This window comes from Camelus bactrianus, chromosome 7 (genome assembly GCF_048773025.1).
Source record: "Camelus bactrianus isolate YW-2024 breed Bactrian camel chromosome 7, ASM4877302v1, whole genome shotgun sequence".
Lineage (NCBI taxonomy): Eukaryota > Metazoa > Chordata > Mammalia > Artiodactyla > Camelidae > Camelus > Camelus bactrianus.
This window is the reverse complement of record NC_133545.1, coordinates 77,883,152-77,908,462: the sequence shown is the minus strand read 5'-3', so window position 1 is coordinate 77,908,462 and position 25,311 is coordinate 77,883,152. Positions and strand designations below refer to the sequence as shown.

The following is a 25,311-nucleotide window of genomic DNA, read 5'->3' as shown; positions in this document are numbered from 1 at the left end:
TTCTAGCAGAAATAAGTACAATATTTAGTCAGAATCTCAGTAAAGTGAACAGGACATTTCTCATAGAATTTCCTAGTAAGGTTAGTAGTTCAAAAATCATGGTTTTTTTTTTTTTTTTTTTTTAACTGTGGGAATCCTCCTTGGTCTTCTCCATAAATACTGAACTGTAATAATTGCGAGACAGAGGGTGGAGGAGAGAGAGAAGGTATTTTGTTTGTCTGTTTTAAATAAGGTTTGAGGGCACTTAAGAATAGCCATCTAATTGATGTAGAGACTTTCCACCTAAAACAAAGTAATAAAATTGGTATTTTAGAGTGGGTTGAACTGCAGCAATGAAAATAAAAACTGAAAAAGAGTAGCTGGGAAGCTGGGAGGATAAATCACTTATGAACAAATCTTGTTGAATGGGCACACGGAGGCTAGTTATTTTAATGTAATAACTAGAACAACACAATATTCACAGACTTTTCTTTCATTAAAGTAATATTCACTTTACTAACACTTTAGAGACTTCAAAACATCATAAAATTATACCATAAAATAACATAATTGTTCCTGCTATGTAATTTGTAATTAAGACACAGGAGAGCATAGGCTTTGAAGCCACCTAGAGCTGGATTTAAATCCCATTTCTATCCCTCTTGCTAACAGCTATGAATTTCCACAAAGTAAATTCTCTCTCTGGTTTCAAAGGGCCGTTGGGTAGATTTAATGAGACAAATTTATAGATTGTCTTCAACCTCAGCTAGCATATAGTAGGTCCTCTAAATATTGCTGTCCTCTTACCCTTCTTTCTTTAGAAATAGAATGATAGGATGAATTTGTATGATATCTTGATGGTCACATTGGTTATGTATCATCATCTGTGGTTGTGTGTTCTGTTCTTATGCGTGCAAAAATGCTGCCATCCTCGTTTTTTCTCTAGAAAAGTCACATGATATATGTACATTTCTTGTGCATTTTTTCTGGTAGTAAAGTATTTAAGTATTATTATAAAGACTTTCAAGTAAAAGATGGGCACTGGTGTAGAATAAACACATTTAAGTGAAAATCAAGTCTCAAATACTGAGACAAGAAAAAGTAGCTTTTTGAGAAACTAGAATAATCAATCCATATTGATTCCTTTTCTACAACTACATCACATAATTGATTCACAGAATTGAAAATATGTTTATTTTTTAAAATAAAATTCCAGAAAAATGATGAAAGCCATCATGTATTGTTTTCTGGCAGGTATTGTGCTAAACATTGTATGTTTTATCTCACTGAGGCTTCACAACAGCCCTCTTCATTTTAAAAATGGGGAAACAGTATGGGTGAGATTAAGTAACATTCCCAGGATCACACAGCTAGTAAGAAGAGGATTTCTTTTTACACTTTTTATTTCTTTCACTTGTACTCTGGTGGAGGTGCTAACGAGAACCAAAGTACTATGAGACAAAAGTATTATGTGAATTTGGGACCTGTAAATTTTGTCTGGAGGCTATAACAATATTATTTGTTAATAGAAGTCGAAAGACCCGTACAACTTAAAAACAATTTAAAAATTTTTAACGTAATGGTTCCTCTTTGCTTCCATTTGATGCTGCCTGCATTTCCCTTTTGAGATACGGCATTGGTTTTGTAGTTAAATGTGTTTGTTTTGAGTATTCCAAGAAAATAAAAATACATCTTAGTCAGTGGTTTGTTCTGTTTTTGTTTTTGCTTCTGGTTATTTAAATGTATTCTGGAGAACATTTAAGAGCATTAAACAGACATCATTTCAATAGATGTCATAGTTTTAACATTTTATTGAAGTATAGAAAAGATACACAAACCTTAAGTATAAGCTTGATTTTTTATTTTTTATTTTTTTGGTTTTGATAGTCTGGTCTATTAAAAGTACAAGATAATAGCAGAAAAATTCTAAAAAGAACATCTAAAGCTGGAGAAATCACAACTTATGTGCTATTTATGGAGTTGCCAGGGTTTTTTAAATGAAGAACATTATGTTTCATATATTTAGCATTTTAACTTTGGGAAAATACATAGTTTTGAATGTAGTGGGAGGAAATGAGAAATAAGCTATCTATTACTGTTTGGGTTTAAAATAAACCAAGAAAATCAAATAACTATGATATGCTTTATCTTCTTTAATTTCTACAAAATATGGCATAGGAATAAGTATTTTATAAAGTATGCTCATAAATGAAAGGTAACATAAAACTAAAGATAAACAAGACTTGGATATTGACAAAGTAGTCTCAATCTGGACAGTACTTTTATGAGGAAAATAATCTGTTTTAAATATTATATCCAAGTGACCAATTAATTTGACTTTCAAAGGCTCAATTTTATTTGTATAAGTTTCATTTAATAATATGATCTTATACTTATGCTTGGTGACTATTATTCTTAAATACAGCTAAGAAGGAATTTTGACAAGGTCTGCCATACACTATATATTTTTATCTTTATTTTTCAGAATAATGAACTCACTTCTAGTGTTGTTTAAAAAATTAAGTACTACTCTCATACTACTATCAATGGTTTAATAGAATAGTTTTTTAATTTATAACACTATACTAATAACATATGTTCATTGTGACAACTGGAAAATTCAGATATATATTAGTTGCTGAAAACTAGAAGGTATAGGTGGGTATCACCTATGGATTCATTTTGGGAAACCCCCCAACTGTTTCCTTGTACATTACTGTATCAGTTATACATATTCTTTGTACTTAATATTTACATTATGGACATCCTTCCATGTTAGTAAACGTAAATCTACTATATTTTAATAGCTAGATAATCGCATGAAAACTTTCCAGTAATTTATGTATGTAAATAGTTATTATTAACTGTTTGCTCATTTATATATTATTTACTGTATAACTGTCCTTTGATCACCTTGTTCAGAAATACATTTTTTGCATAATTACTCCATTATTTCCTTAGCATAAATTTAAGAAGTTGAATCTTGGTCAAAGGTTATGTTAAAGGTTTTGCTTAATATTTCATAGTGAAATTTGTTTCTAATACTAATGTGAGTGAGAATACCTACAACTTTGTCATAATTAATAGGTATTAACATTTAAAATTATTTGCCAGTTACATATGTGAAAAATAGTATATTGTTTTTAACTTAGTCCAGTTTGCATTTGTTTTTGCTGTGGGTGAACAGTTTTGTATTTATCATTTGTTTTTCCTTGATGGGTTATTTGTTCTTGGCCTGTTTTCCTATTGCTATATTGGTTTGGAGGTATGTATTCCTTATACCATAGAAGTAAACTTGCACCATATAGGCTATAAGTATGATTCCCAGTTTGTTTTATCTTATTCTTTGATTTTTTAGTATAGTTTTTGCACCTAATGCTAGTCATCAGCCAGTCTCATTCCCCAGTTTATTTCAGGTTTTCTTTCTGCAGCTTTTCAGGGACATACGCTCCTTTTCCTTTGAGCTCCATTGCTCTTTGTACTCTTGTAGTCACATTTTGTCTTGTAATATTGATGTTGACATATTTGTTTTATTACCACCGCTTTTGTAACTGCGTGCAACACAAACCTTTTAGGAAATGTTCAAATTTGGGCAAGTGAGGGCTAAGTGCTATTATAATGAACCTTATAAAAGTGCTTTTATGTTTTTTAAAAAATGCTTACAAGATAACAGACTTGTTTATGGTAGTAACTAGGATTTTATGGTTATTGCTGCTCGACATTTCATTTTGTGATCTGTCTATTAGATCCTGTGACATAGGTTATTCATTAAGTTTTTGGAAGCATTAATGTGGTTTGAGAAGTTAGTTGTGTTGTAGAATCCATGTATTTGTTAATGTAAATGGTACTGATAGAATACTATATTTAAAAGTAAAAGCTTGTACCTTATTTCTTGTGCTTAACAGCAGTGATAAAATATTTATGTGGTATCTTTTATCATGTATTTGAAAGCACAGTTTTCTTTTGGCTCATTGTGTCTGTTCCAACTGTATCTTTGAATCATTGGAAAATGATGTTTTAATGAGGATTGGAAATTTCAAGATTTATCTTAAAATTAGTTGATGAAAATGCAGTTCACTAACCTGTCATTTCAGAATTTGCTAACAGCCATATCTGTGTAGAGTTGGAGTGTCATTCTCAGGATGTTAGTCTTTGCCTCACTCAGCTCAGGTGGCTATTCAAGTTTATGGGTTTTCACTTAACCATTTCTCTGCCAATTTTTTCCCCCAGAATTTTGTTGAGAGAGAATATTTATGGAAGAGTTTTCTGAAGGCTAATCTGTCTATCCATTTTTCACAATTACTGAATCTGAAAGGTGGGCAGTGGGGGGATGAGAGGAGTGAGTACATCAGAATTACACTGGGGCCTTTTTTTGGTTTGCTTTTAAGTAAACCTGTCTTCTTGTCAGTGGAAAGTGCCACATCTTTCTTCCAACCAATAATCTATCCTTGAATTAAACTAGAAGTGTAGAGAGGGTTTTATACCTGGACAACATTTTATTATTCATTCCCATGAAATTCTTTTCACTGAATTTTCCTTTAGTTTGATGCCATCGTTGTACATTGAGGAAAATTGTAATCATCAGCCTTATGAAACTTCTTGTTCCCTTTTCTGTAAGGTTGTTGTGGCCATTTTTATATCTTGAAGGACCTAAGAAACTACCATATGAGATTTTGGTTGTCTTTATAGTTGTAGAAACATCATTTACACATTATATACTTTCTGAGGATATCGAAAGGCAATGCTCTCTGGTCTCAGTATTAAGAATAGTTCGTACTTTTGAACAGCTAGAGGATTTTCATTTTATCAAAGCTAAGGGTCATGTAATCAACCCCCTTTCTCTCTTCATCTGACCTAATGGAAAACATAGGGAACAGTTTTGACTTTTGCATTTTTATTTCATACCAGGATTAATTTTAATTTAATTTCTTTCATTCTTTTCATCCTTCTTGGTCTGATTTTATTACATATTTTCTCATTTAATTAACTTTATCTAAAATTGTTCACTTTTTACAGTTGTCTTATAGTCTCCTTAGAATTAGGCAGGATGCAAAATAAATTATGGATAACATTTACCGATTTTGCTTTCCTACTTTTTTCCTAACATTTAGAATAGTTTTTGTTTTAGTTTTGATCACATGCTGTTGTGAGTATCTTTTTGAATTTGTAGATGTTTGCTCCAGAGGAAAAAACATGTACACATAACCAGTGACTTCTACACACAATTTCAGGGGACTTATGTGACTCCAGGAAACCCTACACCAAAATCATTGTTTATCTGAAATATATTATTTGGCAAATGTTTTCCTGTAAGGTAGCCATATCCAATCACCTAAACTGCTGTCTTTATATAACTTAAATTGTATTCAGTAGCAGCTCATTTTCAATAGTAGTAACTTGCTATGGGTTGATTCTATGACTCAATGAAATGCTACAAATAAAAAGCAAAGGAGTTATAACAGAAGAAACTAATATTGTTAGAAATAGTTCTTAGTGAAATGGTTAGTAAGAAGTGTTCCCAGAGTAGTGTTTCTGTAATATTGTTTGAAGTATTTATTGAGTATCAGTGTTACTTAAACTGTTACAAAACAGAGTAGGAAGTTTAAATTGTTGTAAATTATCAAAGAGTAGCCAAACATTTCCTAAATTGTGTTGATGGCATAAAGGAAATTATCATAATGAAAAAACGTTTGACTCAAACCATCTACCTAACTCAAATGACATCTATTCAAAAGATAGTCCAACTAAAATTTTATTAGTTAAAATGAAATTAGCTCTTTTTTTTAAAAAGAAATCACTATGGCCTGAATTGAGTTCAGAGCTGCTTCTGTACGTCTTCATTTATTAGTTACTTGACTGTCACTTTGATACATAGTCTGTCTTCCAGTATATAAAGTAATAATTCTTAAGCTTTAGCACATGAATCACGTAAGAGAACTTATTAAAACTTATTATTCAGGGCTGCAACTATAGAGATTCTGATTCATTAAGTAAGGGGAGGGCCCAGAAATTCAGACAAACACCATACAGGATTCTGATATGGGTGGGGTATGTTTTGAGAAACACTCTTCTAAACAAGAAGGGTCAGAAGTTTAAAATTGTTCATTCCAATTTCACAAATATTTGCTCATCAGTTATTATTTATCAGGCACTTTTGGGGAAGCATTATGAAAGGTTACATTAGTATTGCAGACTATTATTTTATTGTGTGGACTAAAGACAGTTTTATAAAGTTAGGTGACTGCAGTTTGCCAGCATTTTGTTGCTTGTAAGAAGTGATACTTGACTCAAACCATCAGTTGCTTTCATGGAAGCAGGGTGACGAAAATGACCTCAATCCCAGACAGACTCGCCTCTCCTTTTTTATCTTACTTGATGCTTCAGGGTTTGATAATGGTACACGGTTGATATGGGTGGCCCTGACACAGGAATGACAGCACTTTTTATCACTTGGTGGAAGTACAAAGCTGCCATGCTTGAAAAGCATGGATGCAGCTTATAGAGGTCAGTTTAAAAAAAAAAAAAAAAGGTGTGAATAAAAGGGTAGAGATACTTAGGGTTATTTTCACATGTTATCTTATCATGAACCGGGGAGAAATATTATTGTGTTGAATTTGCTCAGCTCTTTTTCTCTCACAAAAATGAGTACTCTTTAAAAAGTGATAGCTTTCATATTAATAATGAGCCCAATTTTTCATTTGTTTCTACATCTCAGTACTACTTTGTTCCAGATATTTGTGCTTTGTTATAATATTCCTTTATTCTACTTCTTATGATGTGATATATGTCATCATGTTACTAATCTGTGTAGCCTGTCGACTATTTTTTAAAATCCCTTCATTGTTTTGAATACTTTTCAGAAAAAGTCAGTCTTCAAATTAGTTTTCTTCTTTAAACTCTAACCCACAATTCTGTGTTCCTTTTGTATTTAAGAGCTGAGCATCTCTGAGTATTTTAGATCTTTTTCTTGCCTTATCTGGGTTTAATTACCTCCTTATTTTTGTCATTCATAATATAATCTGAGCTCCTCTTTTCCCTAACTTTTGTTATTAGTCATCTAATATTTGGCTTTCCTTGAGTTAACTGCAGTCCATAGGGGTTCACATTCAGAACGAGTGCACAGGTGTCCATCTCTGGGATGTAAAGAAAGTAAGTGCCAAAAATTTCCTTTAGTTCCATATTTGTCATCGTACTTAGTGGAAAGGAAGAAAAGAATTAGATTATTTTATGAGTTTTCCCTTGCTTTTAACCTCCATTTAGAAAAATAATCTGCGTCACAGTTTGCCAAGCTACCTTTCTTACCTTTTTGAAATTTAGCTTGAAGCTATTTAATTATAATAGAGTTTAAGTATATGACATTTTATCAGTTTTATTTTTTAAGAAACTTTGCCTTTTTTAATTTTTAAAAATTTTATTTATGCAGTCATTAACAAAGAATGAGGGAGATATGTATATAATGAGTTGAATGGATATTTATAATAAATTAAGAAAAAAGCAAAGGCTGATGTTAGTATTTTTTACTTTATATACCTTGGAGTTTTGCCATTGTTTATAATTTTTTGTAATAAAAAAATTACCGAAGAAGAAAATAATACGCTTAATGGAAAAACTGAATAAACCAATATGTAGAATATAAAGTAGATAATTTAAAACATCAATTTGAACTTTTCATTTTGAATAGCTTCTAATAACTGGAACATTCTTGAATAATGTTCTTTATTTTACTTAATTGAATTTTCTGCTTTGCCAGAAATTCTTTTTGTTTTTGCCCTTGTTACCCATGGACTCTATTCAAAGCATACTAAAAAGTTCTTAGATCATTGAGGATAATCTGATTTCTTGTAGCCCTTTTTATGGCCATCTTTTGTCACTCTTGAGTCTCTTATGTCAGTTGTCTCTCTGGTAGGTTGGCGTACACTGTTGATTGCGCCTTCTCGTTGCCTGTCACATGTGCTCCTTTGCAGAGCTACTGCCAGCACCTTCTGCCAGGCCTTTCTTTCCCTGTCAAGGTGATGGCAGCAGCTTCCCATCCTCCGTGCTTTACCCACCCAGAAATTTGCTTTCTCAGCTTCCCATTTCTGTGTCTTACTCCATCAGCTCTGTCTATGTGTTGCTGTTTCATGTATTTCTTTTTTGTAGCTAATTTCTTATTATTCCCCTGCTCAGATTTCTCTTTTGGCATTTAAGGTCTTCTGTCTTTGGTTCTAATTTAACTTAGAGATCAATTTCTCACTTCTGTAATACTTTTCTTCTAGAGAGGACAATTTACTGTTTCAAGACTGTGCTTTCCCAGCTTTCCTCAACAATCCTTTGTTTATATTTTGTTATTAAATCTAATAAAGTCTCTTGTTATTAAACCTGTTAGGAACTTTACTCTTTTTTAATACCATTTGCTGCATTTGCTTTTTTAATAGGTATCACCGTACTTTTTACTACCTTGATACTAGATTTTAAGCTCTGAAGTTAATACATGAGTTTCTGCCATATGCCGTCTACATTGTAAGAATTGAAATGTTAATTCAATTACAAAGCTTACCTAAAAGTACAGTCATAAAATTTAATAAAACAAAAAATTTTAATGGAAAATAGTTTTGAAATTACTGTGTTAAATAAAGCACTTGCTTTCTCACAGTTCTAGGTTTTTACCTTTAAGTCTAATCTCAGTGAAATGAGGACTTTAATTTTTTTTAATGTCCAGAGAACTGAGAGTTTGCTATAACTTTATTTGGGGATTAAAAAATAGATCTATACCTAATAATTGACTTACCATGGGTGAGAAGTATGGAATTATTATGTATGCGTTTCTTTAAAACATAATTGTAAATAATTCTTTTCATAATATGTTTGAACATCTTTTGGATACTAGTTGGTAGAATAACAACCTTCTTAAATTAGGAAACAAAACAAAAGAGAAAATAACAGATCCATATCTTACTGTGCTCGTCTTTGGTTAGTTTTTAAAATAATAGTTCTTATTTCTATAGTTTTGAAGAACTAATGCAGTTAGTTATATAGAAATTGATATCTGGGTCTGCGATTTGTGGCATGTGGGTAAAAAAAATGTAATTTTAAGAAAGATCCTGTATTGAGTTTACTGTTACCTTTCTTGCTTTTGCATTTAAAATTTTCATTCTAACATGAAAAATTAGTATTAATGCTTTTTTGGTAAGATTACTTGAAATAAAGTAAAAAAAATTACACATTGTAGTTAGGGCCGTCATGAGAAAAACAAGTATTTCATCTTTTCATTGAACAAACATTTTTTAAAAAGTTGTCGAAGCTTTTCATTCTCTCCTTTTACCTGAGGTCAGCAGTTGCAAACATTTGTTTTTAAAAGCTAAACTTCTAACAAATACTATTTTGGTTTACATATTACATATTAACACTATAGAGCTATTAGAGGTTGTCTGGTAAATATGAATATTCTTTGTTATAAATCAGTGGATGCACTTTTGTATACCTGAAAGAGCATTGCAGGTGGGCAGAAATGCTTGTTAATTATTCCAGTGTCAAATGGACAAATAGTAAGTTTAGAGGGCAACATTATAATATTTGCCATTTATTTCTTATTTTCTTGGATTTCTTATTACAGAGAATAAAAGGTCATGAAAGTAGTTCAGGCAAATTTATTAGAAAAATGTTTTTTAACTGAGTTCTTTGGCATGTTTATAGACTTGGAGATTTAAAATATTTAAAACAAAGGGTTTTTTCTAAATTTGTCTGATTTTTACTAAGATTATAAAACTAAATATTAAAACTTTAATTTATGCTCAGAAATCCAAGTATAAAATTAGTTTAAAATTTTTAATATATTAGGAAGTATTCTGTGCCAAATACATTTATCAAATGAAAATTTTCTTAATATCTTTATGAAGTCTTAATTTCTCTTTAGGGTTTCAAAAAATAAGTCTTACTTGCTTATGCTACATTTTGTCAAATTAAAAGATTTCTTTAATTCCATAAAAGAATACAAAGTAAGGCAGAAGGAAACTGCTCCTTTGCCAAGATTTGACATTATGTTAACATTATTAATCAGAAATATATCACTGTTAAATTTGTCACGTAACCTCAGTGAATTCAAGCTGTTGCATGGTGCTCATTTCCCCAAGGGTTAAGGTATTCAGTAAACTAGATTGCATGAATTTCATTTATTTACATAAAAGTGATATACTATTGAATTGTTTGACATAAAAAATTTTAATTTAAAAATGAGTTGCTACTTGTTTTAGTGAATACAGTGTAAAAAGAATAGAATAAAAAATTACCCAGTTAACCAATGATAAGGTAGCAGGTATTTGCCTACTTTAAATAACTTATTGCTTTTTTTCAGATACAGTGATAATTAGCACTCATTGATAGACTATTAGATTATAACAATTGGAAAACACTTGTTTGATATGAGATTCTCAAAACTGATATCTATAGCTAGGATTAGTAATTTCATAGTTTTCCAACATGAATTAAGGATTGGAGACAAAATGCTTTAAATTAAGTGGTGTGGAGTAATAAAAATCACAAGATTTATTGCCACTTCATTGATATTCAGAGTTGAAAAGAACTGCTGTATTTTGAAATACCTGGAAATGCTGATACTGTGGGAACACTGTGTAAATTGAATTACTCTAAAGTTGCTATGTATCTAGATAAATTAGAAATAGTAGGCTTTTCTATAATGATATATAGTCTTTCTTTCCTTCCTTGTATTGAGATTTTAGTAATTAACTTTATTTATACAAAAAGGCCAACTTGAATAAAGGTAGAATGTCCGTTTATTTTAATGCACTGGTTTTAGCAGTATACTTTATTAATCCAGAGCATTTGGCTTAGACTCAACAAAAGTGAGGAAGGAAGAAAGAGGCTGGTGCTTTAGGTTTTCTTTCTTCCTTTTATTGTCAGTTCATCTATATATTATAGGCATGGTGCCCTCAATATTAGGAAAATCAATCTCCTTTTCATAACAAACTTGAGTTTCAGAGTTTCCCTATCTTGGTGTGCATATACAAAGCTGTTTGTTTTTTGGTTCTTGAATTTTAAAATCCTGATAAACCCTACAATTTTCTACATTCCAAAAAGGATAAAGTTTCATACATAGTTCATTATTTTTGATGCATCAATTATTACAGCAAATAGATTATAGTAGAAAACACAATATAGGGATATAGGAAATCCTGGATTGTTTTGGTTGTTTGGAGCCAGTAATTTTGTTTTTTTTAATATAAAAATGCTACTCCAGTGTCAGCATATAAATACATCTACATTGGCTTAGAAGCAATACACTTTATAAAAAAAAAAACAAGAATATCTGTGTCAGTTATATTTTAAAGTTATACACTGTTTTAAGGCTATGTATTTATTCTTTAGAAAATATGACTTACATGAATATCTTCTGATGGACATAATATTGACAAAATATACACATGATATTACTTTAACAAACTGCCATGCAACAAATACACTAAGTAAAGAAGAAATTGAATATATATGACCTAATCTAATCTTGACATTTACATTGAAAATTTACAACATAACCAATACTTAAAATGTTTTTCTTATATTTGGCAGTAATTTCATTTTTTTACAATTTAAATTTAAAACTTCTGAATGTGGGTTTGGTGAAACTTAGACTTTTCCCTAGTCTGTGACAACCTGAGGTACTAAACACTTTTCTCTTATTTCACTATCTTCAAAGGTAATTTTTTTGTTTCTTTTAGGATCTATCCAAGAGTTGTGTATTACAGCATTATTAGGCATGGGGTCAGCTTCCACTATGGAAACAACTCGCTTTTTCATTTTACTTTTCAAGACCTTTTGAAATTTTTGTCTAGTGAATGCATATAATAGAGGGTGAAATATAGTTGTTCCATAACCCATGACTAGAAAACATAACCTTAATTTTACTAAAAGGTCACTTGGGCCTAAACATAAAATGGTGGTATTTAAAACAGAAATTGGTGTCCAGCAGAGAAGAAAGGTAGAAATAATCAATAGAGACATTTTGAAGACTCTTTTTTGCCTTTCTCGTCGTTCTCGGTGTCGTTTCACAGCTCGCCGGAGGGCAATTATTACAGAGACTGAAGTTCTAACACCAAAGACCACATTTCTCCCACCACTGCTTTGTGACATGTCTGTAGTCTCCTGTTGTGTGGTTAGAGAAATTGTCTTTTTCTTTCTTGCCTTCTTCTTCTGCCCTGTGGAAAATCTTGTGCCTATTCGAATATTAAGAGCCTGAAGTATTTTGGTGTATGTGATTAACATTACTATGACAGTGAAAAAGAATATTGGGATCTGTACTAGCAGGTGATAATACATTCCCAGTTCAGTGTAGTACTCATTCGTACTGACACACAAAAGTGTCTTGTTTTCCCATGTATTGCCGCTTTGAAGGCTGAAAAAATTTACCTCAATAAAGGGTATCAGGAAAGAGAAAAATGAAAAAATCCAAATGGATGTCATTAGCATTACAGCTCTGCCCATTGTCAGAATTCGGTTTGCAGGCTTCACAGAGATGTCGTATCTGTCCAAAGTGATAGCAAAAACGTTGATTGCTGTTGAGACACTTGCAAATGATACACAAGCCTCGTGGAAACAGCAGATGAGAGCAGTGTTACTCTCCAGTGAAAGCAGAAGGATAACTATAGTTAAAGGAATACATCCCACACAAATTATTACATCAAGTACATGAAGATTCATTGTAATAATGTTACTGACAGAGTTGATTAAGTTGGATTTCATGCAGTAAAGTACCAGTACGGTGAGGTTGCTGCCGAGTCCCAACACAATTTCTAACATAAGAAATCCGGTGAGAGACACTTGAAAGCTTAATGGATATGATAGTGGTTGGTACATATTGGTGTTGATGCCATCAATGTCATCTCGCACTGTAATGTTAGATTCAGACTGCATGTTGATTTCCAGAATGGGAGAAAAACACATTCTTTTGGAGCAGTTGGTTTTTTCCCTAGAAAGTGAAATAGAATAAACTATTTGATATTTGGCAATTTAAAGGACTCATAAAACCTGTGTTCCTCGTAAAAAAACCTTTTTATTGTGTACTTAATTTTAATTTTGGAAATTATTAATGGAAAGGTAGAATCAGGAAACTTCAGGGTTGCATTGTTTTGATGTAAAAGGAAGTTGGATTCCCCATTTGAAGAAATAACTCTATGGGGGTTACTCCTGTATGGTTCAAAATTATTCAGTAAACTAAAAAGGTTTTCCTTATTTGGGTTTTTCACGGTTATTATTTGAGATACAGTATATTTTTGTATAATAAGAATAGCCAGTGTGCAAAACTAATTTTAGCCCAGTGTTTTAAGATTTCATTTTAAAATGTTGTGAGTAGGTGGAAAATAAATACTATTTTAGTATGTTCCAACATAATTAGTGTAGGTGTCATTATTCCCATGAGATTTCAGATGAACAGGACAAATGTTCATTTAAAATGATAAACGGCACTGAGTACTAGTTTATTTTAAATCATTTTGTCCATGTTCTTGCTTAAAATTTATATTCAGAAGTCAACAGTGTGCTTGGGGATATCTGGAGTTATTTCCCACTGAAGTAGGCAAATGACAAATATTTCATATTTCACAGTGAAAGTGTTCACTGAACTTTATAATGAGCAAACTTACAAAAATTGGAAGAAAAAGGACATTATGTTGGAGTAAAACTCCACAAACCTTGGTAAAAGAGCACTAATCACTTCTGTGAATGAATGATTTATTTTGTGACCACACCCTTTTGTATCTTTTGGAAGGAGAAAATTGAAATTTAGTATCGTATTAAGAAATAGCCATTTTTGAGGTGGTTCAAAATAACATAGCAGTTGATTTTATTTGGTTAAGCAGAATTTTTAAAGTAAGAAATGAAATTTTAGTGAAAGGGAGTATCTGAAGCCCATTTTCTGAGGAATCTATTAAAGTTACACATAAATTCCCTGTGAAACCTTTTGTATAAATCACCCAGTGTATATAATTTTGAGGAAAATTAAAAACAACCCAAACTCTTGCTAATTCATGCATATCTATATTTTAATATATAGAAGTTTAGAGTAACTTAGAAAATAATGTCTGCTTTTCTGTGCTAAAATGTCAGTAGTTAGTATAGTTAAAATATAAAATCATACAACCAACTATATTTCACATTTCAAGTACAGCATTTTGACTGCAACTCATAAACCGATTATAAAAGCTACTAATTTTCAAACTCATGTTAGCCTTTCATTTAATGTAGCCTCTGACAAGTTTTAGAATACAATTTCATTTATGCATACTATTTTAGAGGTAGTATCTCAGAATGTAAATGATAACATTATTTTTTTCTTAGCTTGATATAAAGAATTATTAAAGGCATATATTCAAGTAAGGGAAGGTCTTAGCTAACACTGAAATCTTATAAAAATGGAAAATTTTAAAGTATGCCAATTTTCTGAACTGACAAATTAAACACCAGGTCTTTGTCACATCAGTTAGATTTAGAATTAAATAAAGCAGAAATGTCAAGTTAGATGATAATTAAAGAAAATGCATCTTCTCTAGAGCAAGATTCTTTCCTTTTGTAAATGTTAAACAGTGTGGTGGGATGCATGCATCTGCTGACCTACCTGTTTGCTGCTGCCTTATGGGCCTTTTGGCTCACTACAGCAGTTTTTCACAATATGATACATGATGTCATTGACAGATTTTAACATGAATTTTTACCTGACAACAGTGAAGTAGCTGTGTTTTATTTCATGTCTTGTAGGAATTCTTTCATTTTTCTCTCCAACACTTCAACTGCATGAATTGTGAGATTTAGTTGGCTGATGGATTTCTAAAGACCAGTAAAATATTTGTGTTTGTTTTGCCTTAAAAAGTCACGATCAAGAGAAACTTCCTCAAATGATAGGAATTGTTTCCCGCTGAGGGAATATATGATGATGTCTCTTTATTTTCCAGAACATGTGAAAACAAAAAAGGAAACATAAGGTTTCTAGCTTCTAAAATGTATTTAGACATCCTTTTGTTACAAATGTAAATCTGTTTCTATTGCAGTCCTCATCATTTTGAAATGATTTCTTGATCACATAACTTGCTTTATATTGTAAATCCAGTCCATGTTCTCTTGATAAAAACCATCTGCTATTTAATTTGGTTTGTTTTCATTAGAAGAGGATACATAATTGGTCATAAAACTCAGATGGAAAAATCCTTTAGTAATAGCAGTTGATATGAATATCTGAATATTTAGTGCAGAAAATACTTGCTAAAGCTTCATTCAACTTGGTGGTAATGTATGTCATTCTTTTGGCAATCCATGTCTCATTGTTTCTTCAATAATCAGTGGCTCCACAATTCCGGTATGTTGAAGTGTAAACTCCCCCTTTAAAAATGCTCACCATTTTATTTTCAGGCTTTTACAATTATATTGTTTTTCGTTTTGTGGCTATTTTAAGCATCTTCTTAGGATGATTACTGTCGATGTGTTATATCCCAGCAGTAATGTAGACCTAGGTTCTCTGGTTTTAACTCCTTAATGTCTTAAAATCATGTATTACAAGAATATCCTGCAGTTTGTGGTCCAGACAGCTAGGGAGATGATCGGTCGGATGCATTCTTCATATTGTCAGTTGTAATTACTGAATTAGCTGCTTTGGGCCCTTGTGAAAAAGAAGAAAAAACTAGTTAAGGAATAGGGTTCCTAATAATTTCAAATTAATTGAATGTTACTTTAGTTGCACTTATTTAACACCACACACAGTATTTGTTATCAAAGTAAGCAGACTGTATGTATTATTCGAGCCATAGCTTATGCATAAATTTAAGGGTTTCTTTAAATAAAACATTCTCTTTTCCTAACAAAGATTGTAAATATTATTTAATAATAGAATTAATCTTACAAATATTACCATGAAAGAAAAGATGTATATTTTTAAACTAATTTCTGTTCTCATTTTAGAGGCTAACCTGTATTTTCAGATTTTATGAGCAATTAGCAAGCATTAAACATACTGTCATTCCCTCTTTCTTTATAATAAATCTAACTATTTCCTGCTGTAAAATATTGTAGCTTACTTAGTTACTAGCACATGGTTAGAATTTTAACTGATTAAAACAGATTCCATGATAAAATACTATGGATTTCCATTAATGCTGTTTATGTAGTTGAAATGTAAAAAGTAATGCAAAGTGTAACAGCAAATGAAATAATTTTCAGTGAAAATACCCAATAATAAACTTAACCTAAAATTGCATAATAGATAATAGCTAAATAGAAAACCTGATTCTTTCAAGAAATACATTTTTGAACTCTTGAGAATGACTGTATTGATGACATTAAGAATATTTAGTATATCTGAAGTGACATAAAAGCTGATATCTTCATAGTGATTCAACAAAGAATATTCTTTGTATTTAACAGTGCATTCTAAAAAATTACATTTAAAATATATCATGTTTTAAAATAAATAGATCTAAGAGGTACATGTTTAGCAATAAGTAGAATTAAGCAAATAAACGCCTAAAATTAAGGCTGAAATTTTTCAAAGTTATTTTATCCCACTATGCCAGTTCAAAAGCAGCTGTATACTAAAATAAGGAACAGTCTTACCTCCGCTAAAGATTTGATAAATTCTTGATGTAGTTGAAGCGTTTCCAGTTTTGATTGATTCATTTTGTTCACTTGTTAGTAGAGGACTAGGGGAAGAGGGTCATAAACATCTCTTCCAAAAAGACCTTAATGAAAACATGTGTCTGTACCGTGCCATTGTTTCAGCAGGACTGCTAATGTATGGAACATGTAGTGCTGCTTAGAGGCTGCTGCAGTCTCTCACTCTTCCTACTGTGGAATCAATAGGCTTCTGAAAATACATAATGAAAGTAATTTAACATACTGAAGGCTTCTTGTCTCCAGAGACAGCATTTAGATTCAGTCTTTCTAAAAAGGAATGGCACTGCTTTTCAGAGGAAAGCCTGTTCTGGGCAGCTTTTGCAGAATGACAGCCTACCTTGTCGCTTCTCTCCACTGCAGAGAGATGCAGTGCATTCACTAATTTTGATTGGTCAGTTGTGTTGAGCTTAAATTGTGCTTCATATGTATAGCAGGGATTTTTCCCCCTCACTGTTTTATATAAGGATGCTTTTTTGAAAGGCTATATTTATAAGTGGTTGTATGTTGCTCTTAAATAGAACATGAGTAAATTAGTCTTTAAAAATGTGTATTCTATTCTGGTTAGTTGTTCACTTATGCTAAACATTAAAAAATACAGGGAGATGGCAGGGGGAGGGGAGCAAGAAAATTATATAGTAAAATGTATGTATTCTTTTTAAAGCCTGGGATAATTGCACTTGAAAATATTTTAGTTGTGTATGTTTTTGGGTGAGATTCTTTGTTCTACACATAGAAAGCCACTGCATCTTTACTGTGAACCACGTTGAATTTCAACTAGTTTGTTTGTATTCAAGTCCTCTTCTCTGTGTATTCCAAATTGTTGTGAATATATCAAGGTGTTAAACATTGTTATGACTGCAGTATTCATTTACTTCATTCATTCATTCAAAATATTAATAAGGCTTGATCTAAGGTGGCTATACCTTAAACTATTTTTTTTTAAATTCCATTGCTATTTAGCATAGTCTTAGTATGTAAAGATTTAATCATGTACATTACTTTTGAGGTTACTACTCAGTCTTCACCTCTGGTACCTCGTTCTGTTCAGTAGTTATACAGATCATGTGCCATAATATTTTATTTCAACTGGCTATCTTTCTGTTTTTAACCTGGGTACTTAGAGTTGATTGCTGTGCTTTAATATCATATGCCGCTATATGCTAATGTTATTGGGTAAATATATTGGTAAAGGAAAAAGGAAGTTAATTACATGTCTTCATAAGTTATAAAGCTAAATTATTTTAAGATAGATATGATGTCAGAAGAATAAAAACAATGGTATAAGTAATTTAAAATATTACTTTAAAATTAAATTTCTATTAACTGGTTACTTATAAATAGTATTCTATTTTCAATATTGAGGAAACCTTTATTGAGAAAAACTTTTTGTTTAAACTTGAGTATATAAAGTGGCTGGATTCTATATCTGTTAACAAAATAGAAGACATATTGCAAATGATTGAATTATTAGGCTATTGATCACCTATTTCCATTATTTCAGGAATATTAGTGATACTCATTTTTTAAAAATGTATGCCAGATTTTTAATTTTTAATTGGAATTATTCTTTATAATTTTGACAAATCAGTATACATTTTAATAATCTTCCATTGCTAGTGTTTAAGCTTCTTAGAGGCTGGCTGAGTAGTATGAGCTGTGAATTGCATTTTCATAGAAATTGAGAGTAACGTGGTGGAAAATTGTGTCGTGAATTTCTAAAATTTTCTGCACAGCGTTGGGTGGCAAAGCTTTGGTAATGATAAAAATTAAAATAGTATGCTACTTTTCATGAATTTTGAAAATTGGAGAAAAAATATTGTTAGAATGCCAGCCATGTTGAAAGGTAGCATGTGTGTGCGCTGCGTGCGCAGCGCGCACACTCACACACACACACACAATATTATTAAAAGCTTAAAATTAAAACCAGAGAGCATTAGTTGAAACTTGTGGTAGAGATGAGAAGTTATTAACCTGATGAAATACGTGTAGTGCTTTTTTTGCCAAAGAATTCAAGTATTTGCTAACATTTATCATCAAAATATTCCCATGAAGTAGAGTAAACAAAGGCACAGAGAAGTTTAATGACTTCAAAAAGTCTAGATATGTTAGTAGCAGAGCCAGTGTTAAGACTCTGCAAACCCCTCTCTACCTATAGCTTCCTCCTTTCTCTTTGGAAAATTCTGAAGGTACTTGGAACTTAAAATTGGATGCTTTGGGTTTAGTCACTAGTTATTAGTTATATGACTTTTGGCAAGCTAAGCATTCTCTAGGTCACAATATAGCTTTGCCTTTTTTAAATTGAAGTATATTTCTGTGCTTTGTTTAGCTCTCTCTGAAACAGTATTTCTGAGTTATATTCAGACCATTTTGAAAAAATAAATTGGGAATCTCTGTAAGAAATAATGACAGCAAAAAATTTCAGGTCTAAACAATGCTTTTTATTGTCTGTGCAAGTGACTTGGGGTTAAGGGTATACAAGATGTCACAAATAAATTACTTTTTATTGCATACAATGCTTAGTATAGTTTTCTTTATAAGAAGTACAAATTAGTTTGGTGATGATAAGATTCTCTGATTTCTTAGCAGGATAAGTCTAAATTCCTTTGTTTTTAATAAAAAATGAAAGTATCTAAACCCCTGAATTGAGAATCCGATTATATTATTTTCACACACAAAAAAATCAATGACAAATGTCAAAATTTACAAAGGTTCTTATTTCCATAGCAACAAATTTTCACAGATTTGCATTTAATATATTTTGTATTCATATAGGATGCCAATTTTGAAAAATATTACAGTTGGTGATTTAAAACCAGATGTTATAAAATCATTTTATAGATTACTTATTAATTAGTTAATTACCTGGGAAAGCAATTTAACTTTCCTAGTGTTAGCTGAGCAACGAATGTGAATCTGACCCTCAAGTATCTCTATTAAAATCCTTTTTCACAAGTTGTGTTTTTGTTTTAGTTATAAATATTTTGATAGGGGAGTCTTTGATTTTTAATTTTATGTATTCGCCCCCTTAAGTTAGGACAACTCCGAGTATAAGAAAGTTATTTATTGTTCACATTTACATTTCACTATTCATATCACATCATTCTTAGCCAGCTTGTGTCTGGTTCTGCTGCTACATTTTTGGTGATGCTGAATTTGTAAGTGAAAAAACTCAACTTTGTGAAATATTGGAATTAACCACAACTGAAAGTGCTTTGAAACTATTTGCGAAGTATATATGCAAAAACAGTTTTTAATTGCTGGAAAACCACTTTTTAAGTTGTATTGCTTCAAGGGTACTTTTTCAATGAATACTTACCATAGCTAACTCTCCACGCCCTCTGATACTGGAGGCCAAGGTAGAAAGGAGTATTTCTGTTTAAAGCCAATTCAAAAATTTCATTTGAAAAAATAAAAAAAAATAAAAAATAAAACAAAAACAAATTTCATTTGGCTTTTCAACTTAAAATTTCTTTCACAACAAATGTTTTACCAGAAAAATAGAAATGGACCATCTGCTGAAACCTCCATCAAGTGGGGAGTAGCCAAGGTAGGAGAGAATCAACAACATTGATGATTCATCGTCTATAAGAGAATAATTGAAAACTGATTGTAACTGGATAAAGGACATGCATCAGAATTGTATACTCTTAATTGAAAAATTCGCAAAGCAATCCTCCTCTTCCTTCCCTACCTTACCTAAGTTGGGCATTTAAGATTTTCCATTTTATTTTTCACAGTATGTAATTTTAAGTCATCTGTCAGCATCACATATGTTATAAAAGTAAATACATGGTATTTCTTTTCATTTTTCTCATCTAAACCTACATTTTGGACCCTGTCTCTATTACTACTACTTTTGTTTTCCCCAATATATTACTGCTTTCTAATCTCTGTCTTTTGTCCTGCTGTTGGCATGTTTTCTTTAGGGCCTTGTCCAGATTATTACCACCCCTGCCCCCAATTTTCTGGCTTACTCTTTTGATTGCCTTACACCCTTTTTTGCATCTTTAAATATTATAGGTTTTGTTGTTTTTCTCTTATATTTCCAAAGAAGTACACAAACATGTCTGCTTTTTATTCCCCCACACTGGTTCCTCTTTCTTTTCTGTTGCTTCTTCATTTTATTCTTGTAATTCTCCTATTGTAGGTTATTATGCAGAGTCAAATTCATTTCTGTGTTCTGAAGCTGAGTCAGTTGATTATTTAGATTATACATTTAACAGAGCTATGGCAAATCCCCTCTTCTGTGCTGTGATGAATCCTTTGCTCTGGTGGGAGATGTAGCTGAATGGCAGTCTATGAAATAGTAGTCTCTTATTGAAACTAGTTAGACACATAATGCTTTTGTAAGAAGGCTGCCATTCTTTATGTGTAGAGCCAGAGAACAGAAGAATTCCACTATAAACTCAGTAATTCCACGGTACTGCATGGGGCATCCATTTGGGAAAATGGATGCATTTTGAGTTTACTAATAATAGTTAAAGTCTATGCTCACTGGTGATATTCTTTTACTAAAATACTGCAGTGTATCTTCAGTTACTGCTACCTTCTAGTCCCCATTTAGGGGATATACTGTCTATGAAAAGTCTTGCTAATATCTACAAAAACTTCTGTGATTTTGGCTGATGTTGCAGAGGATTTATTGATCAATTTGGGGACGTCTGACATCTTAACAATACTGAGTCTTCCAATTTATGGACATGGTATCTCTACCATTTTTAGGTCTTATTTGTTTTCTCAGTGTATCATAGTATTTAGCTTATAGACCCTGCACATATTTTGTTATATTTATACCTAATTATTTTATATTTTTAGTGCTATTGAAGTAGTACCCAATTTTTAAAACAAAATTTCAATTGCTTAGTTTTAGTGTATAGAAATACATTTTTTTTTGCATATTGACTGTGTATCCTGCAATTGTACTAAACTCGTGTATTAGTTTTGAGAACTTTTCTTGTGAATTCTGTGGTATTTTCTATACGATTAATGTCATCTGCAAATAGAGACAGTTTACTTCTTCTTGAACCATGTGTAACTTTTACTTCTTTTATTGCCTTATTGTACTGCCTGCACCTCTGGTATTAGATTTGATAAAAATGTGTTGGGAGAAGCAATCTGCCCTCTGCCCTGAGTATCCCTAAAGGCCTGGGGCATGCTGGGTATTGCTGGGCGTGCTAAGAATGAGAAGACCTGACTGCTCTTGGTCCATTTCTCAGGGTTGTGTTTGAACCTAGCAACCTTGAGGAATGCAATAATTCCTCAGACAAAGAGCAGACTTGCTTCTGCTTATTATAAAAATGGTTTATTGTCCAGCCTAGTGTTCTTCAGCTGTGATAAAAACCCACTGTATCCAGAGTATACATCTAGGCCCCCCTGCCAGGAGGACTTGGATGGGACGGTGAACTGTCACTGACCTGATCCCTCATACTGCTTGCTGTATTTTGGGTCATTCGCCACTGATCCAGATCTCTTAAGTCTTCTGCCAGCATACATGACAGAAATAAGCTAGCTTCATAGCTTGCAAGTAGGGTAAAATCCTAGACCCTTCACTATTTTTGACAATTTGGCAACAAGGACAGGATGTTGACTGAAAATGGTTTCCTATGAAAGAGAAGACAAGGGCCCTTGTGGGCGGGTTTCGAGGATATGAGATCCAGCAGCGAGTACTCTTACTTAAGTGGTGGGCTAGGAGATCCTCTGGTGACTTCCCTGTAAATGAGTTTTTAGAGGCTAAGCAGTGAGAGAATTAAGCAAAGCTACCCAAATGGTACTTGGGTTGTTGGTCACACTCTAGGCTGTAGGAAGAAAGACTTACTACATCAATGAGGCAGCAGAGCTCTGGGGCTAGGCAAAAGGCAGTATGGCTGTAGCTGCTGAATCAGGGGCTCCACAAAGCCAAAATAAAAGGCATCAGCATTGAGGATGCAGAGCGTTTGGTAGACTGAATACATTATAAGTTCATTTGTTGAGTCCAAATAGGCAGTCACCTGAGATTAAACGTAGATAACAGAGTCTTGCTGATTGGTCCAGAGCTACTCATTCCCTTTGTGCCCTCTGATACCTCTCTCCTCCTCTGCTGTAACATCAGCTCCTTAAAATATAGGCCAAGTATGGTAGAGGACCTCAAGGAAGGGGAGGAATTCAGACTTTTACAGCTCTGTTGGATAGAGGTGCCCAAGCACCATCCAGCATCCTGTGGGGAGAAAGCATGGTAGGAAGCAGGAGGCTGAAACTGAGGACTGCAGGGTGGAGCTGCTGCAGCATGCACAAGGGCAAATTAAAGACCCCTAGGCTCAGGGGCTGAAAGGAGCTCGGAGGCAGGAAGGAGAAAGCGGCACTGACCCTGCGGCGTCAAGCCAAGCAGAAGAAAGAAGAGCCTCCCACCACCTCAGCCCTCTTCTGCAAATTGGCCTCCTGCACTTCCCTGTACTCCCCCTGCTCACAAAATAATGTCATCTCCTGGGAGCTATGTCTGTAGTCCCTTTTGTGTATGTGTTAAATTACTTGGTTTGTGTTCCTGCAGTGGGGGAACACTCAAATTGAAGAAAAGGAAAGTGTGGGCGGAGCCTCTGGGTTTATTCAGTATACTGTTCTGGCTTTCTCTGCCAAGTGTATACTTGGTATTGACGTTTTTTACATGTTTATATTGTGAATGCTTATGAGTTCACAGAAGAGTCTCCCATTCATGGGCTCTGGCATGTCCCCTCCCCAGTGATCCAGCACAATATATCATCCCAGGAGGAAAGAAAAAACCCACAGCTTTAGTTAGATTCTGTGGCTGCTGAAGAACTCAGGCCATTTCTTAGTACAGCAGTGCCACCTGCCTGACCCAGCTACCAAGTGCACCTCTTTTGAACACGCCTACTGTTAAGGTCTTGCTAAAACCAAACACCTGTCCCATAGATGCCTTGTGACTCTCTCACTGATGACACCATTTTGAGGAAGGTTAACTTGTACTTGAATACTGATAAGGAAAGGGCCCAATAGACTTCAATGATCAAATGAAAATAGTTTGTTCAGGGGCCCAGCTGGCCCTGGCTTTGCATGAAGGGGTGGAAGCGAACCCTTTTGGGGAAAACCTTGTCTTTCATTCCACAAACCACTGGCTCAGTGGTGCCCTTGATTCACAGAAGTTCCTCTAAGTACCAGGGCCTGGTTCATGATAGTTCGGCCAAGTTAAAGTTGATGGTATCCATTGTGCTGCGGCTGCCGTCCAACCTCAGTGCCGGCTGCAGGAAACCCAGAGTGGACATGATGCCTCCACTCCGTTCTTGTAGCTCTGACCACTGCTCTCCTTGATTAGCATTCTTACATTTTTCCTGACTCTTGGGCTGTTGCCTGAAATATAGCCTTTAGGTGTACCACTTATAAGGTAGATTAAGGACCAGTCTCTTTGGGCCTGCAAACTGTGGAAACAAATTGCAGCCACTGGTCAGTTTGGGTCATGCAAGCCTGTGCATCTCAACTGCTGCTGTTTCTACTTGGATCCATTATCAAAAATAGCAACGTTATCATCATAATATACTGAGTAACCGTGATGCTCTGGCTTTCAGGAAAGAGGATTTCTCAATGTCACTACCCTACTTCCACTTCTAGTGGAAGTCCTTTCCTCCCCTAGGGCTGCAGGGTTTTTTGCTGTTTCCTTGTCCTAGCTCGAATGGGTTTTCAACAGGGTTCAGAAAATGAGAGAGTTTGTTGCACTCCATCAGTGGTTTTAGGCTTTTGTTCCCACTTGTGTTAGACATGGTAGAAAGGATCCAGGCTGCCCTCCATGCCTTTCTCTCAGTGGCTGCTGTTCTCCTCTCCAGGCCTGCACCACCAGGGATGCTTTGTCAGGCCTCTCACTCTGTACCTGGTCTTTTTTTGTGCGAACCAGGTGAGGTCTGTGAAGAAGAACCTATGAATGGGTATACTGCCTTCCCTTTGTGTTTGTGACCTCCATGAGTTCTGTATTTTCTTTGTAGCACACATTCAGCCTTTAGCAATTCTTTAACAATTTTAGCTGAACTATTCTTACTGGTGTCCAGTACTGTCTTACCCAGGTGCTCAGGTGCTCATGTCCCCTCCTGTCCTTCAAGGTAACCTCTATTTCCTAAGTTTGAGTTGATTGGTTGCGTTACAACCTCAGCTTTCCCAGCAGCTGTTTACCATGATGATATAGATTAATTCCATGACCCTACTTGGTCATGGTACATTACCCTTTTAGATACTGCATGATTTTATTTGCAGTTATTTTGATGAAGTATTTTGTCTCTGTTTTTAGGAGGATATTGGTTTGTCTTTCTTTTATTGTAAAGTTTTTGTCTGGTTTTGGAATCAGGGCAATAATGTTGGAGTTATTAAACGAGTTGAAAAATGTTTCTCCCTTTAGTTTTAAGAAAGTTTAAGATCAGAACTAGTTCTTACTTACCTATTTGACAGAATTTAATACAGCATACATGTGAACCAGGAGGTTTTATGTTGCCTCAGGCTTCTAATTACAAATTAAAAAAAATTTAATAGGTAGTAGATTCCGGTTTTCTATTTTTCTTGTGTCTGTTTTAGTGGTAAGTATCTTTCACGTATATTGTTTTATCACTTAATCTGCCAAAATTATTAGCATAAATTTGTTTTTAACATTTTCTTATTACATTTTAATATCTGTGGGATAGGTACTGATACTTTCCGTTTCATTACTGATGTTGG

At 33.3% G+C, this 25,311-nt stretch overlaps 2 protein-coding genes across 3 annotated transcripts in view; one reads left to right on the top strand and one right to left on the bottom strand.

Annotated features, from left to right (window-relative positions):
* The window catches only part of COG5 (component of oligomeric golgi complex 5), a 240,407-nt gene that overhangs the window by 47,485 nt on the left and 167,611 nt on the right, over positions 1-25,311 (top strand). The gene's annotated exons all lie outside the window — the stretch shown is intronic.
* Positions 9,884-19,563, bottom strand: GPR22 (G protein-coupled receptor 22). 2 transcript variants are annotated; one of them, XM_074367658.1, is made up of 3 exons: positions 16,567-19,563; positions 14,679-15,616; positions 9,884-12,937 (listed from the first exon to the last, which is right to left on the bottom strand). In XM_074367658.1, exon 3 carries the CDS (start codon positions 12,910-12,912, stop codon positions 11,611-11,613), a length of 1,302 nt encoding a protein of 433 aa, XP_074223759.1. In that variant the 5' UTR covers positions 12,913-12,937; positions 14,679-15,616; positions 16,567-19,563; the 3' UTR covers positions 9,884-11,610. The 2 variants fall into 2 exon arrangements, with proteins under 2 accessions (XP_074223759.1, XP_074223760.1); XM_074367659.1 differs by lacking the exon at positions 16,567-19,563 and having other exon boundaries at positions 14,679-15,767.